At 41.5% G+C, this 17,355-nt stretch overlaps 1 protein-coding gene across 1 annotated transcript; it reads left to right on the top strand.

Moving 5' to 3' along the window:
• Positions 1–768: 768 nt before the first annotated feature.
• UBXN4 (UBX domain protein 4) lies at positions 769–16,985 on the top strand. Its single transcript, XM_074828566.1, has 13 exons — positions 769–921; positions 7,481–7,583; positions 8,434–8,462; positions 9,298–9,416; positions 10,014–10,176; positions 10,622–10,724; positions 12,266–12,320; positions 12,476–12,640; positions 13,424–13,551; positions 14,543–14,645; positions 14,984–15,115; positions 15,451–15,659; positions 16,366–16,985. Exons 1-13 carry the CDS (start codon positions 840–842, stop codon positions 16,502–16,504), a joined length of 1,530 nt encoding a protein of 509 aa, XP_074684667.1. The 5' UTR covers positions 769–839; the 3' UTR covers positions 16,505–16,985.
• Positions 16,986–17,355: the final 370 nt, after the last annotated feature.

Here is a 17,355-nt window from a genome sequence, read left to right as displayed (position 1 = left end):
TTTGCAGCTGAGAGACTGTGTATTTTTCAGCCTTACAATGTTTGACAGTATCTGCCTCAGCAGTAGTTACCCAGAATACACAGTCACAGTCCTAACTGTGTTTCAGAAAAACTTAAGTGCAGCATTTTTTCTGAAATGTTATGAATGGAGCACTTGAAAGAAATTGTCCTGTCCTCATTACTGTAAAATGTCCATCAAAAAGACCATCTGCCTTTGCTGCCTGCGCCCCTGCTAAGGCTGCGCTATAAATGCTGTGCCATCCCATCACCATCCCTCATGCAGCCTGGCTCGCCAGGGAGCATGAAGGATGCCCTGGCCTCACCTCCTGCCGCTCACAGAGGATCTGCGCATGCCACACTTTCTACTTTTAACATATTTAGCAAGGATTTCTGTCAAAGAGGTACCTCCTCCATCATTCTTCCCCTCTGTCGCAGCCTTGGCTTTCCCAGATGGATGCTGGGGCCAGGGTTAACCGTGGCCACCCTGTCCTCACAGGGTGCATGAGGCACACCCTGGGTACGCGGGCCCCTTTCTCCCCGCAGCTGCCCGTCCAGCCTACCTCAGCCATTTCGCGGCAGGACGCGCCTCAGGAGGTGAGGCGTCGTCACGGCGGGGCGCAGAAACACGCGAGGCCCCAAGGCGTCAAAATGGCGCCGGGCTGAGGCGAATCTGCCACCGCCCCGCGCGCGGCCAGGGGCGGGCGCGCGCGGCGCGCAGGCGCCAATCAGAAGGCGAGGCCGGGCGGCGGCCGCTGGCGCACGCGCGGGACGGGCCGTTGGTGCGGTGGTGGCGGCGCATGCGCGTGGCGGCGGCTCGCGGCGCCCCGGGTCGGCGGCACCATGATGTGGTTCGGCGGGTCCATCCCGGCCGCCATCGCCGCCGCCAAGCAGCGGAGCTCGGTCTTCGTCGTGTTCGTGTCAGGTACGGCCCGGCTCAGCCGGGGAGAGAGGGGAGGCCGCGCTGACACGGCGGCCGCGTCGCCGCCGGGGCCGGAGGGGAGCCGGGGGCAGCGGTCGCTCGGGCAGGCCTCGGGGCTGCGGTGCCGTCCCTTGAGGCCGGCCGGGACAGCCCCAGGCTCCGGCGGCGCCCGAGTCGAATGCGGTTCCCGGCCCGCCCGCTGCCCCCCCCAGGGTGTCGCTGCCCGCAGCCTTGCCCGCCGGTGGGCCCAGCCTGCCCATGGCCCTGTCAGCCGGCGCTGCTCGTTCGCTCGCCCCCGGGCGGAGCTTGCCGGAGGCTCCGCGGCGCCTTCGCCAGCTGTTGCTTCGCCGCCTCCCCCTCCCGCCGTGCCGTGATTTCTGCTGTGTCAGTACGAGTCCTTGCTGCCCGGCCCGGTGGTGCGGGGCCTGCTGTGTCCCAGCCTCCGGCCTTGCCCTTGTTGTGGTGTGTCGTGGCTTTACGCGCTGCTCGAGGGCGGTGAAATTAGTTGTCTCGATGTTTTCCTTTTCCCTTCATTATATCCTTGCATAAGCCTGCATTCAGTTCTTGCTGCTGTAACTTTCTTAGCTGTTTGTCTACAGTGTCAGTTTTCCTTCCAATTCCTTACACTGTGACTGAATTGTAATTGAAGAAATCTATAGAAACTCGCATTGTCTTTGTGTATGTTGCCTTTCTGTCTGGAAAAATGAGAATGGTTAAAGGGAAAGGAGGACATTAGATGGACTCTTTAACTTTCTTCTTGTGTCTTTATGTGTGCTTGTGTTGTTTCTTTTGTTTGTACTACTGCCTTAAGTGCTTGTGGCTTGAAGTTTCTGAACTGTGGGATTTGCTTAGCTTCAGGAAGTTCACTCCCAAAGGGGATGTGAACAGAAAAGTGCAGTTAGGTTCCTTTGTGGACACAACTCTGCTTATGCTTGGAGAACAGCATTTTCTACTGGGTATTAAACATACTGCAAGAAATCAAGATCTTCTCAGCCCACAGTGTGCTGTGTTGGAGGAATGGATGGGGTAGTGTATGCAGGCTTTAAGGCAGCATTTTAAAGCCCACAAATCGTGATTGTAGGTGGGTGCTGTGATGTGAAAGCCTTTTACCACTGGATTTTTAAATTATTTTTTTCATATACATCCTTTAGTGTGTTTACCTACAGTGCCTACCTGATAGCTCTCTGCCTTTATAGCCAATAATGAGATGATCATAGTGTGTTGTATAAAATGAAATGGAAAGCCAGGTGGTAAACAAGAAGACGCTTCCTGACACAGGTGTTTTGCAACACTTGACATCCTCCATCACCTGTGAAACATAATGTGCTGTGACTTGTGTAAAGGCTGATCTTCTCCCCAGCTCCCTACCCAGGGTTAAAAGTTCTCTACAAAATTTCTTGGATGTTTCAAATGTCTGTATTGGGTTTATGTGCCAAGCTACAAGGGTGGGTTCTGTGAGATGCCAGAAACTTCCCCCATGTCTGGTGGAGCCAAGGCCAGCTGGCTCCAAGAGGGATCCTCTGCTGGCTGAGGCTGAGCCCATCAGCGAAGGTGGTAGCACCTCTCTGATAACATATTTAGGAAGGTATGGGGGGGGAAACCTGTTGTGCAGCAGCAGCTGGTAAAGAGGAGTGAGAATGTGAGAGAGCAACAACTGTGCAGAGCCCAGAGGCAGTGAAGCAGGAGGGGCAGGAGGTGCTCCAGGCCCGGAGCAGAGATTCCCCTGCAGCCGTGGGGCAGCCCATGGTGAGGCAGCTGTGCCCTGCACCCAGGGAGGCCCACGGGGGAGCAGAGACCCACCTGCAGCCCGGGGAGGACCCCACGCTGGAGCAGGGGGGTGTGCCCAAAGGAGGCTGTGACCCCGTGGGAAGCCCGCGCTGGAGCGGGGGAAGAGTGTGAGGAGTCCTCCCCCTGAGGAGGAAGGAGCGGCAGAGACAGCGGGTGATGAACTGACCACAACCCCCATTCCCCGTCCCCCTGCGCTGCTGGCGGGGAGGAGGGAGAGAAATGGGGAGTGAAGCTGAGCCTGGGAAGAAGGGAGGGGTGGGGGGAAGGTGTTTTAAGATCTGATTTTATTTCTCATTATTGTACTCTGACTCTTGATGGGCAATAAATTAAATTAATTTCCCTAAGTCAAGCCTGTTTTGCCTGTGATGATAATTGCTGAGTGATCTCCCTATCCATATCTCGACCCACGAGCCTTTTGTTGTATTTTCTCTCCCCTGTCCAGCTGAGGAGGGGAGTGATAGAGCAGCTTTGGTAGGCACCTCATGTCCAGCCAAAGTTAACCCACCACAAAGATTTAGTAGTAATTCAGTACCTATAAGAACTTGATGCATAAGTATCAGGGATTAAGAAGTGCACTTTGTAACTTATTTTCAGTATTTTTTATGAAACTAAAATTGTGCACAGAACTGGCCATTTCTTTTAGATGTGAATGTTGACCAGGTGGATGTAGCAATACGTAGATATACAGAGTGGAGATAAATTTATAATTGCGGGGATGTAACTGAGTTTTGACATTGTAGTATGCTGTAAGGATTTGATTTGTTTTGTTGTTCTTATGAGCCCTGAAAAAGGGGGAGTGTTACTTAGGGCGGGCATATCTCCAGAATGGGAGTTGGAGAGTTGTGCGGAGTTCTGATCTGCCCTAGGAGCAGTGGGGTGGGGGCAGCTGACCTGGGACAGAGCTGGGTGCGGAGCAGCGCTGTTGTGCCTGCTGGGAAAAGGAATTGGGAAGCCCAAGAACATATTTTCTCACCCTGTGTGGAAGGAGGTGTGTTTGAAGGATGCTGAGTGCCGAAAGAAGAGTCTGGTTTTATGCTAGCAGTGATTTGGTTTGTTGTTTTGGTGGATCCAGTTTAGAACTGCACAGTTGGTAGTGGTAGCTTCGAGTAGCTACACGCCCATAGGCATCGGAGACAAGCATTTGAAAGTAGCTTTCAGAAGTGTTCAGTGTTCCTGTTTGGTTCTGTACACTTTGTCCAATCATGTATATGAGGACAAAAAATTAATAAAGGGGGAAAAAATAGAGAAACAGAAAAAATAAATTAACTGTAAATTTAGGGTGGCCACTGTGGGGGATAGTTGTTAGATACAGCCTTGACAAAAACTACTGAATTCTGCTAGGTCCATCTCTGTTTGGTTTCTGTTACCATCTTTCTGTCCTTCTCTCTGTCTTCACTGCACTTCTCTAAACAAGCGCTGGAAAACAGAGAACTTTCCAATTCTAGAATCTTTTCCAGTCAAGCAAGGAATGATGTGGCTGTTTATCTTAACAATGAGGTGGTGTGTGTGGCTGCAGTTGCATGTTGTTCAACCAGTTTTTTATCTTTAGCATTTCTGTTTGCGGCTATAATCCTAACCCTTTTTTAGTTCAGCTTTTAAAATCTTCATGGCATATTCTGGTGATGCAGTTGTGTAACCGTATTAAAGATTCTGTTGAATTCACGGGAAGTTGCAATAAAAGGGTTGCTGCATACTCTCCAAGGAGCATGAGGTGAAGCGTGGCTGCCTTACAGAACTGATTTTAAATATTAAGGTGGATCGTTGTTAGATTAGAGGCTTCTGTACACACAAAGCAAGGAAGTTGTGTTTGAGGACCAGATGAGTTATTTTGTGGCATCAAATAATTACTAGTAGGTTCTGCTGCTGCACAGGGAAAAAGTACTCCTGATACTGAAACAGGTCTGGTGAATGTCTTTGGTATCTTGTTAGTAGCTGTTCTGTACATGATCTTCTAGCCTGCAGAATTAAAAAAAACCTCCTCTCATTGTTTGAGTTATTAATCTGAAGTTAATTGTTCATTTGATATGAAACTCCCTCAGATACCTCCTGTGTTCTGATTGCAGTGTTGAAGATAATTCTTTCCAAAAGTTAGACATGTCCTGATCATGAAATTACAGGGCCACTCATGAAAGGTGCTTTTCAGAAGTGAAAAAACAAAGGGGGGAGAAAATAAAAAGCTTCAAGCTAAAATGTTTGTTTATTTTTAGTAACATTTGTAGAAAAACTCCTTCCTTTGTTCATAACTTTATTTTTAGGTTATTTTTTTACAAAGCACTGGTTTGCAATCAACAAGCTATTTGTCAGTATTTCGTAGCCAAGCTGTATCAAAGCACTTTTCAAGTTAAATATGTGGAATGACGTAAAGGAGGGGGAGGTAAACAGCTTAATGTCCTGGCTTTCTGTCTTTCCAGAATGGGCAGTCCTTATGGAGTAGTTATGAAATGTTGGACATTAAGTCAGCTGGGCTTATCTGTGTTCTTCTGAAAGGAAAACACTTTTCCCTGAAGACTGTGTGCTGATCAGTAGGGAAATTAAAGTCCTTCAACAACCTGTGATATATTTGAATGAGTTCCTTGTATAGTAAATAAATAATTGCAGGAAAAAATTATCTTTCAATTACCTGAATCACTCAAGAAATGCATACCTTTTCCCTCTGTAGATATCTAAATTTATCTGAGCAAATTCAAGAGGTGAGCAAGTGTAACTGACAATTGTGTATGGGTCTTTCCGCTAAGTGAAATGAAGTGATGCTTTTGTTTGAGAAACATAAGAAATCTGAGAGTCTTGGGAACTAGTGTTCTGAGGTGTCTGTGATAGCTCAGTGTTTAGCAGAATTATGAATTCTGTCAAGTTCTGTTCAGCTTGACCTCTTGACTTTTCTGATGCTTTTCCTGTGACCTGGCAGTTTTCATTTCAGGATAGAATTACTACTACAAAACTGCAATAAATGAACCTTAACCCCCAAGTAAGAAAGGGTTACCAAAACAATAAGATGTATGAGAATAAGCCACTATTCTGTGGGTAATCACAATATTAAACTGTGCTTCATGGCATAGAGCTTTATAAAATGTGAGTTATCAGCATTTTCATTCATGAGTCGCATCTCTCAGACTGTACTGTGAACAGTTTCTGACCTGTTCAGAACCTTCAGCATTCTTTTGCTACAGCAGTTGTTTGTATGGAAAAGTTAGTGTTAGGCAAGTATTAGGTATTTTTAGTAGCCTAATCGGATGAGCACATGTCGTTTTGAATAAGTGTGTGGTGAAGCAGCTGTCTGCCTCTGAACATTTGGAAATGGGGGAGGAGGCCGAACCACTCTTGACAGAGCAGCTGCATCCACTGACCACAGTTGGAAGCACTGCACTTAAAGGAAGAGGAAAGGTTCCTACATAAAATATCCTAAATATTTACTCGCTTAACATTAGAATAGTAGTAATAGAGATTAATTCTTACTTGCTCCAGTACTTCCAGGAAAAAATCAATACATATGGTTGAAAAACACTTTTCCAAAATTGGCATATTTTCGATACGAGAAGCGTTGTGGCCAGACAGTCAGGGCCTTAAGGCAGCAGTGCTTCACCAGGGGACTCCAAGTATAACTCCTGATCTTTAACAAGTAAAAATTACTGCACGAAATGGCAACTGGGATGAAACAAACAAATGGTTTGTTGTTGTCATTGAATAATGGACTACTATACTTCTATACTTGTGACTCAAATTCTTCATCAAGAGTACAGTCAATTCCAAGCTGCTAGGAGGTAATGCAGATTGAAGATAAGCAAATGGTTGCAGGCCAGTTTACTTGGTGAAAGATGGCTAATGTTCATTGGAATTCAGTTATTAACCCACATCCCCATTAAACTGGTGCTTTGGAAGATAAATGTATGATTGACGTGTTTCATCTGATTAAAATAACACTTCTGAATCTGTGGCCCTAGAGCACATTTTCTGTTTCCCTTAAGTAGCTCCTCTTCTACTGTTATTCTTGTTGCTCTGTGCTCCTCACTCCTTTTTCTCCCATCCTGCTGTTACTGGTCGCGTCAGGAACTGGAATACAAAACTAAGTTACGAATAATCCTGCAAATAAATGTTTCTTGGTTCGTGTTTGGGTTTTGGTTTGTTGTTTTTTTTAACACCATCAAACTGTGAAACCTTGTCTGCTGAATTATGTGTTTACAAGGAGCGGGAAATACAGTTTTACCTATTAGCAGCTGGTGTGCCAATATATACTTAATTTTATAATGAGGGGTGAGCAGTGGATAGTTTTAGCATGCTAGCAGGTCAGGCTTAATGTCAGAGAGAAGCAATGGTTCCCTCTGTGCTGTGGGATCTCCTTGCGTGTTACGAGAGAAGCCTAAGCATACACACTGTAACATGAAAGTGAGGTTCTTCGTTAGTTGTGCAGTTCACTGATGCAATCAAGCCAGTCTTAGGACATGCCATCCCCTCCAGTTCCTCTGTCGCTGTTCCAGCTGTGTGGTCCGGTCCCTTCTGCTCCCTTGGACCAGCTCACTGTGCAGCTGAGTGACTGCAAAAGCTACACGCTTGCTGCCTTCGAAGGATTATTGGTGTATTAGGGTTTTGGCATGTTGGCCAGGTGAATCAGCTAGAGTGAATTGTCTCCAGGTTATCCAAAAAAATTATAAACTGACTTGACAATAATCATGAGAATGTCTTTTAAAGGTGATTTCAAGCAATTGAAGCTAAGCTAAAATCAGACCCGAAACAGTAATTTGTGGTGGGTTTAGCTTCATACGTGTGCTGTATCTTGCAGGTGAGGATGAACAATCTACTGAGATGGCTGCAAGGTGGGAAGATGAGAAGGTGACGGAAGCTGCCTCAGATGGTTTTGTTGCTATTAAAATCGACACCAAAAGGTTTGGTCCTATTCTAATTCTGTCTCTTGTATAATCTTTTGTTGATGATGATGAGAGTAAGAGGTTTTTGAAGTCCTCAGCCTGATTTGGAGGTTGTCTAAATACAAGATTCCAGAGCATAAATGAATTCAGTACTCCCGAAGCCACTAGATCCTGAGAAAATTCCAAATTTTAAAATTTACTGTTGCGTTCTGCAGAATATTGTGTTTCAGTACTAGTAAAAGAATGATTGAGGTTGTCCTTTTTCAACGGGAAGAGACACAAAAGTTACATAAAAAAGCTGGAGTCAAAATGCAAATACTCTTGAGGCAGTTCTTGATTTGCCAAGTTACATAATGAATTTAAAAACTTTCGTGAATACAGAAAGATAAAGATCTGTAAAGCCCCAGAGAAAACGCGTTTTTCTCTGTTGTAACACATAGAGTAGCATTTAAGTTCCTGGGTAAATTACTCAGCTATTTTTGTTATGTTTAAGTGTTCCAGTCCATGTGCAGAAAGTGCATTGACATTTCCCAAAGTGGTATTATTTTGAAATGCTCTATAGACATTTTATTAGACTTACTATATTATATGCACTCAGTAGACTAGATGTCATTTTCCTGAATTGCTTCTTAGCACTGTTTTCCTAAATCTTATATAGTCAACTGTGATAATCAGGGATTGTCACCATGTCAACACTTATGCAAAATGTTGATGAGAAGATGCAATGCAAATTTTCTTTCAGTGTTCTCTCAAGTATTTAAATAGTTTTGTGTGTGGTAGTAGGACAGTTATTTTTATGATGAAAGACTTAATCTGAAGTTGTTGCGAAGTGATTGCTCCTCCTAAATGAATCTTTTCTTTCAAACAGTGAAGCATGCCTGCAGTTTTCTCAAATTTGTATCCTTTGAGATCAGTTTAGATGCTACATTATGATTACAGATAATTGTTCTTTACAAGTGAATACTGTTCTTAAGACACATATTTACAAGCAACGTTATTAAAAATACTTCTTATGGCACAAAAATATGCAATATACTGTAGTTAAAAGGCACCATCTATGTATTCAACTTACTGTCAGTTCTTGGAGAAAGTGTACAAGCTGGGTTTTTTAAGGTTAATCCTATGTAATTCTCCAAATAGAAAATTATCCAAAGCTTTATGTAAAAAAAATAACCCATTGGTATTACTAATCAGCATTAGAAAACAAACAAGCAATGCTTTAAATTATTAACTGGAGTTCAGAGTTAGAGGAGGAAGAAGTAGTAGTGGACTGGGTTCTATCAGACACACAGGTGTGAAGTTAGGTCAACATCTGCCTACCTTCAGTAGGTCACTGCATATAGCTCAGGAATTTTGAAAGGGAATTCAGTACCTTAACTTGGATTTTCTTAAAGCTGTGAAGAATTCATTATTGTCTCCATAAGATGTTGTCTCACACTAAAACAAAATCTTTCAAGTCAAAGCATAATTGGTTGTCGGATACGTGTGTATTGGAGAAAAATATTTTGGCTTAAACCGTTTCAAAGAAAAGAAGAAATACTGATCAGTTGTATGTAGTGATTTCCAGCGCTTTTGTTAGCGCCTTTTTTTTTTTTTCTTCCTCCCTTGGCACTGACTACTGGTAACCAGGGGGAGATACTGGGCTAGAAGTTTCTGTAGGAAGGGCTTTGGCGTTTACTTTTCAAGTTACTTTATAAACTTGTGTTGTTTGCCCTTAACTGTTGCTGTACAGATCCTGTAGTGTGCGTTCCATCCAGTTTTTTTATAGGAGACAACGGAATCCCTTTGGAAGTAATTGCTGGCAGCGTTTCTGTTGAAGAGCTTGTTAGCAGAATCCATAAAGTTAAACAGGTAACGCTTGCAAACAGACGGGATCTTTCAGAGTGAGTTGGGTGTGCTCACATGCTCAAGACAGGAGATATCCCTGGCCCTTCACGTGTGCCTTGGGGAGTTATGAATTATTGGTTCTATATCCTTCCAGCATCAACATCTGTGAACTTACATTCAGTACACAAATTGAACGGGTTTGAAAGCACTACGCAGAAGTGCTACGTTGGTTTTTTTGTTTCACAGATTGTTATAGATCATCTGTGTAACACCTACAGTATTGAAGAAATATGCTGAGAACTCCAAACTGGAATGACATACCGATTACTCTTCCAGTTCATATGTGGTTTTGTAACACTGTTTTGTAATGTGGATTTATAAAATTATGCTGTGGAACATAATATAAATGTAGAATGTTTTATTACTTTGATTTTAAGTGTAAGACTAAAATCAGACAAAATATGAAATGTATGATTGCATCATACTCAACAATATGTGGTAATTCTAGTTTTATATTTTAAATAGGACTGATTCTTCAAAAATAGTTTAGTCTTAACCTGTGAACCTGTGGAAAACATTCAGAAGTTTCATAGCCTCAGGTTTTTTTCCCCAATTTCTTAGATGCACACAGTAAAAGGGCAGCCTTTGGAAAATGGAAGTCAGCCATCTGCTCCCTGTTCCTCCTCTCAATCCGATGGTGCTTCAGAAAATGCACAATCCAGAGCAGCAGAGTTTTGTGACTCTCCCGAGTCTGTTACACCTGAGACACGAAGAGCTTCTGCTGGTAATGTATTTTTATGCAAATGCTAGCTAATTTGCTTTTGAAATAGTTTTCCTTTTCTTAAGTTGTTATATGATGGTACCTAAAAGGCAATATATTGAGTGGACTTGAGGGGGAACTTTGCTATCCCAGAATGCTTCTTGCAAGTCTAGAAGGAAGAACAACTTCTCATTCTGCTCAATTTTAATGAGAAATCTATGGTTGTATAACACAACAAAAGTTGTGCACACTTTGAAGTAGGATTCAATTAAAAAAAGTTTCTCCAGGTTAGAAACCTGAAACCAAATTGGTGGTGGTACAGGGGAAGTCTAAACAGCAAAACCTTATATCTCCTTAAGATATCCTAGTTACTGTCAATTATGACTAACAATCAGCATATTTTTTTAAATGATAAAAATACACCTCTTATTTTTGTCTTCTGCATTACTTTCTTGTAAATCACTTAAAGATGGAGCAAATTCAGGTCAAGCAAGCCAGGAAGCAACTAATTCTTTAGGTGAACAAGTGAGTGATGCTCAGCCTGCGAATGATCTTACACTCAAAGTAGAAAGGTAAGTCATGTTTTGCAGACTTTCTAATGTATTGTATTTTTTTCTCAGGAGGCAGTTTTCTGTGTGGTTGGAGGTTTTTTTTGAACAAACAGGCTTAATTACAGGATTTGGGTGCTCATTGTTATCTGGCAAGCATTTATGTGGTCTTGTTTTTGCTTAGATGTCTGTGACAACTCTAGGGTTGATACAAAAACAGCTTTCAATTTTCATGTTTCACATACTCTGAAAGAAAGGGGTAATCTGGAAAACTATAAATGTTCACCTCTGATATAACTTAAATGCAGACAATACGTTTGCTGCAAATTTTTGAATGAGTTAAAACATTGATCCGAAAGCACTTGAAACTAGGTTTTGTACAGAGCTTTTTCTTGTCTATTTGATGACCATTTGTAGTCCAGGCATATTGGAAAAGCCAGAGGAATCCTGTTCTGAGACACTTGTTTTAATCAGTGGGCAGAAATGAGGTCTGATGAGCAATGCTAGTTCTAGTATTTTAAAGTATGGTGACCACAGCATCTGATTCAGCACATGGTTCATTCATTAAATTGTTTTTAAGTACAAGATTTGGTGTATAAAATTGTTCTTTAGCATCTGTAAGACTGATACTATTGGTAGTACCCTATCTAAAAGCAGTGACACATACTTAGTAATTAGGATTATTTATACTGCTAAAATACATTTTTAAAGTTTTTCACATTTAGTTTCAGTTTTCTTTGAAAGATGTTGGACAATAAGTATAATTTTTACTACTGGTAAGAAAATGCAGTCAGTATTTTACTGTAAGTACCAAAGTTGTTTTTTAAAATATGCATTAATCTTAAATTATATCATAATTGCATATATCTACAGCATTTCTTTCAATGAAAAACCAAGGCAAAGCTCTGTGGTAATTACCATTTTCTTCTTTAAAAAGCAAAACAGCTACCACACAAACAAAATTTTTCTGATTATCTGACTTCTCATGTTGTTTGGTCTTGCCTGCCCTTTCCCCAAACTTAAAATATGTTGTAAATGATGGTGGTTTTTTAAGTCAATTCTTATTCTAAGGCATCTTTCTGGATAGATGAGACAGATGCATGTGCATCTGTGTCAGTGCTATATATTATTGGCTTTCCATCTTGGGAAGTGATGTGCAGAAGAAACCAGATGGCTTAAATAGCTAAGAAGAGATTGAGATTTAGTGTTTCTGTTACCACAGATCATAAATAGTATTTGCTTATTTTATGTCTTACAAGTTGGTTCAACAGTAAGATGTAAGATTCTTCATTTACTGAGCAGAAAAGGACAGAAGGAATATGTTAGGACTCTATTAATAATAAAGTTGGGAACTTGGTGGTGAATCACCAGCTTTTATGGGTGGTACACCCGCATGTGAATGAGTCATTGCTGTTACACTAGGTTATCAGTGCTGTGTTCCAGTTCGTGTTCATTTTCATGTGTTCCGTTCTTCTGCAAGTGTTTGCAAATGCTTCATTAAAATTTAAAAATGTTACTCACAGATACTGCAATTCTAAGATTTTTCACTTTATTCTTAAATTCAGAATAACAAAAAAGCTTGAAGAAAGACGAGAAGAGAAAAGGAAAGAAGAAGAACAGGTAACACAAAAAATGTAAAACCACTTGCAATTTTTTTTTATACCCTTAGTTGAATAAATGCTTAATTCCTTTCTAAACAAATGTACTTCAATCTTGTCTTACTCTTGTCCAAGGCAATTTCATGGTCTAATTTTTGTGTCTGTTGTTTTATTCAGAAAGAAATCAAGAAAGAAATTGAACGGAGAAAAACTGGTAAAGAAATGTTGGAGTACAAAAGACGACAGGAAGAAGAGTTGACAAAACGTATGTTAGAGGAAAGGAACAGAGAAAAGGCAGAAGAGAAGGCTGCTAGAGAGCGTATAAGACAACAGATTGCAATGGTAAATTTTTCATCGTGGAGGGTAGCTTGCCGCTTCTCTCTCACAAGGGCTACCCATGTACTGAAATGATATATTTTCTCATTTGGTGAAACTTCAGAAGATTGTCCATTTTCTGTTTGGAATCCTGTGGCCTTGTATTGTAATAATTGCTGTGTTTGGGGTTTATGTAGCATTTCCTGTGTATAAAATGAAGCTTCTGTTTTCATATTCATGATATTTTCTATCTGGATGAACATATCAACTTTTCTGTCTTGTTGCTTGAGTCCAGTAGAGAATTATCATTTAAACATAAAAATAATTGCAATTTAAGCATAGTTCTGTGACAGAAGCACGGGGAATATTTAATTGTGGAACATGCGGAAGAATATTGATCTCAAAATGGTGGTGAGGATTATTTTCTAAGTCTGTATATATGGATATAAACAGTTTGTAAGAATTGAAATCCCTCCTCATTATTAGGTTTTGGCCTAGAACACTTAGAACTGTAATCATGTAACTTCTCATAAGATTTTTTCCCTTTATCTTCCCTGGAGTGTTAAACTTGCCTGGGAAGATCATCTATTCACAACTGTTTGCTTTGAAGAGTGTGTTGTCTTGGCTAATGACATGAGCCTGTGCAGTTTGGCAGTGAATAATTCTTTGCAGCAGTACTGTCTTTTTTCCATATGGCCTGCTTATATCTGTGTAGTTGGGTGCCAAGTACAGATCGTAGCTCTCTGTTTTAATGAATATTAAGCTCCAATTTATGGTAAAAATTGAGGTTTCTGTTTTGTCCTTTCACAGGATCGTGCTGAGAGAGCAGCTCGCTTTGCAAAATCAAAGGAAGAAGCAGAAGCTGCAAAAGCTGCAGCTCTTCAGGCTAAACAGGCTGAAATTGAGGCCAGAAAAGAAGCGTCTCAAAAGGAGCGAAGGTGAGTTGCTGTAGAGAAACAAGTATATATTTTTGGGGAGAGAGGTAAAGAAACTTTTAAGAGATTTAATATATACCCTAATCTATTAATTGATGCCATGTTGAACTATTTAAATAGTGACATAAAAAGTTGGCTCTCTTTTATAATATTTATTTGTAGCTATTTACATGAATATTATGTTCTCTGATCACTTTCCTCCTTTTGACATTCCTGATTATGAAACACTAACCACCTTTCCTTGTGTGTTGTTTTAGTTAGATAAGAGGTTTCTTCTGTCTGATCTTTGATTTAAATACCGTGTATAATGGGGCTAGGTAGGGAACTAGGTAAGGTGAGAATGTGGTAGATAACAACCAGACAAGATCAGAACTGCACTGGGGAGCCTGGTGCTGGCCCAGCTGTTGGCTTGGGGTCAGGCTTTACTGGGATCATCAGCTGTCCGTGTCAGAGCTGTCTCCTGCTTTGCCCAGCACTACTGTTTTAAGAAATATTTTAACCTGTAGAGACTTTACATGGAGTTATGGAGCCCCTGTGAGTCTAGTACTGCCCCTGAACAGTGGGAAGCACAGGAGTAACAGCCTGTGTGGTGTTGAAACTCAAACAGTAATGCTGGGCCATAGCTAGTTGAGTATAGCTTGCCAAGCCAGCTTAAGTGTCTGTGTCCCTGTAGTACAACTTCTTGAAAAAAGAACAAAAATAATACAGGCTACACAAAAGAAATATGGTTTATATTCACTCATTTTTTGCATATTAGTGTAGATATCTTGTTTGAATGGTGATGGGTCTTGGATTCCGATAAAAACCAGAGGAGATGCATTGTGAGATAGAAGCAGGTGGTTAGCAACTCTGGATCCAAACGTATCACCCATCTGCACTGCCATAAGTAGGATGACTGTCCCTCTCTTCCACATGTCAGTACTGCCAAGCTAAAGCCCGGGAGCATTTGTCTGTAACTGTTCATGTGCTGACTGACCCAATACATGTCCTGCAGCGCAATAGCCAGGATTCAGTTCCGCCTCCCAGATGGATCTTCCTTTACTAACCAGTTCCCGTCTGAAGCACGCCTGGAGGAAGCAAGGCAGTTTGCTGCACAGGTAAATTGGTATTTTGTCTTCTCAGTTACATGCTGATTACAGCCCAGTGTAGCATCAGCTAGTTGTTGATCATGGTGGAATTGTCATCAACTGCTTTTCTTTTTGTTTATTTAAAGAGGTTTTTGGTTGCTCCTTCTCCAGTGCTACCAACTGCCTTTATTTTACTGCAGCATATCATTAGTAAGAGATAGGAGGAGATGAAAAATCCTTCATTTCTCTATATGAAGATGATTGATAGTTAGATATGAAACTCTTGGGTCAATATGGCAAGATATACTCAACTGGCAAATTTGCAGTTATTTGAACAGTTATAAAATGTTTTCTTTACATTTTCACAGACGGTTGGTAACGCTTACGGCAATTTTTCACTGGCGACAATGTTTCCCAGAAGGGAATTTACCAAAGAAGATTATGGAAAGAAGTTACTGGAACTAGAGTTAGCACCCAGTGCTTCAGTAGTGTTGCTGCCGGTAGGTGTTGGCTTTTGGTTTGTTTGCTTTTCAGTTTCTTGCAAAGAGCAGTACTGTAGCTGTGTATTTGCTGTTAGTCAGCCATGATAATATTTGGCCTGAATTTTGGTCTTTCCTGTGTCTAAGACAGATTGCAAAATTTAATTTTTGTCAGGACTGATTTAGAGGAGGACTTTTTCTGAAGCAGATAAATGGTGGCACAGATATTTGTCTAATGTGTAACCAGAGAAGTTCTCTCGTGTCTGCAGAGCTACTTCTAAATTATGGATGAAATATTCTATTTACAAGTGCACAACTTGAATATCTGACAAGTTGCTTTATGTGTTCATGACCAGGCGGGAAGACCTGCTACTTCTGTGGTTCAGGCTTCAGGCGGTGATCTGTGGAAGTTCTTGGGCACAATACTTTATCCCCTCTTAGCGGTTTGGAGATTTATTAGCAACTTCTTGTTTACGAGTCCACCCCCCTCACAGTCTACTGTGAGATCAGCTCATCAGCAAGACCATTCAAACCCTTCAGCATCCAGCAATGTTGAGCAAAGCAGGTAATGAAAACCATTTAAGACAGCTGTTACTCAAACTGCTTGTTGGAATTGTTTTCATCTCATAGTTGGGGACTGAACTGTGTCTTAACTGCTGCCCTCAGAGTTTATGGCCACCACCCTTCCATCTGGTTAAAAGGCTTAACCTGGCTGGTAAACTGCATGGCAGCTCTGACTGGAGTTTCTTGGTTTTCACACGGGTGCTTAAGCAACCTCCTTATTGTTTGCTTCAGTTTCCAGTTTCCAGAGTACAAAAAGCACTGTCTTGCAGTCATTTATGAACAGGGAATTCAGCTGTAACTACACACGTGGACTTCAGCTGATAATTGTTGGAAGATAAAAATTTTGAAAATTTAGATGTGAAATTGTTATGGACGCTCAGGCAACTAACATCTGATTTTGACAGTTCAGGTTTTGTATTGCCTAGAGAATCTCCTGTGCCAGGAGAGCAGCTATGCCCTTTCACATGAAGCAGCCCTGTCTCAATTCAGTGTCAGGTGCTTTCCAGGGGAAACAAGATTCTTTCAGTTTGGCTGCTAAATGACAAATTTTCAGCTGGGTATTGCTTCCCAAGGAAACTAAAGGCTCAAGAAAACTAATATTTGGGATAAGAGAAGGAAGGATGCATGATTTGCATTTATTGCATTCACTTCTCTTAGGTAATTATTCCCAGGGAAACTGTCAAACCTCACTCTCATTTGTACCCTAGGCAAGCAGTCAGGAAACGAGTAGTGGAAAAGCGGGGGGAAGACTTCAAAAAAGAAGGCAAAATCTATAGACTGAGGACGCAAGACGATGGAGAAGATGAAAACAATACTTGGAATGGAAATTCTACACAACAGATGTAGTTTTGAGTAACTGCAGTAATCACTGGCGCTTTTTTTTCCCCCTTTATTTGATCTAAGTCACCTAAAGCTTCTGGACAAGTGGGGCTTATCTTACACTGACTGAATTACTTAATTCTTATTCCTGCAGTGGAGTATGGAATAAAGTCAGCTAACTCAGAAAAATCGAGTGGGTGTAGCTGAGGCCTAGAAGCAAAGAGTTAAGATGACTGAAAATCTCCATCAGCTTTCATAATAATTACCCTACTGCCATAGAAAGGCACTTTTTAATCTATAAATACTCTGCTACGTAAATTTAAGGGCCAGATATTAATATAAAGGTCATGGTAGGCAATGATTAAAATGAGGGTTTCAGAAGCACTATAAGTAGCAAGTCAGGTAACTAATTTATGTTTAACTTTTTTCTTGCTTCTGCAACTGCAAGCACAACCTTGTAGTTTTTAATTCCCCAAGCACTCAATAAACTATTTTCCAGAAAATGTAACTGTCTTCTCTTCAGTTCCTCTGAAGCACTTGTGTCACAAGGAAGCAAGCAGTTAGGATCATACACTGAAATTTAAAGTACAGCAGACAAAGTTTTTGTTCCAGTTTAAATGACTGTTCATATTCAAATCTGGTAAAACACATCTGACAGTGTTTTGGGTCCAGACTATGGTACAGGAAGAAAAAAGATGGGTCTTTATCACAGAAAATGGAGATGTTATTAGCAGGGGGCTGCAGTACAAGGGCATGGAAGCTTTTATTTTGGAAGAAGGGTCATAGCCTTTCCCCCCCTCCCCCAAGTCCTGGGTCTCTCTTTGTTAGAGACCTAAATCTTAGGGGTGTTCTGTGCTGCTTTGGATTCTTGCTCAAAG

This window comes from Strix aluco, chromosome 6, assembly GCF_031877795.1.
Source record: "Strix aluco isolate bStrAlu1 chromosome 6, bStrAlu1.hap1, whole genome shotgun sequence".
Classification (NCBI taxonomy): Eukaryota; Metazoa; Chordata; class Aves; order Strigiformes; family Strigidae; genus Strix; species Strix aluco.
This window is presented reverse-complemented; position numbering and strand designations above follow the sequence as displayed.

Coding starts and splice junctions, on each gene's coding strand:
- UBXN4 (XM_074828566.1), top strand. CDS start 840: ATGATGTGGTTCGGCGGGTCCATCCCGGCCGCCATCGCCGCCGCCAAG. Junction 922..7,480: donor CTTCGTCGTGTTCGTGTCAG/GTACGGCCCGGC, acceptor TGTATCTTGCAG/GTGAGGATGAACAATCTACT. Junction 12,321..12,475: donor AAAGGAAAGAAGAAGAACAG/GTAACACAAAAA, acceptor TGTTTTATTCAG/AAAGAAATCAAGAAAGAAAT.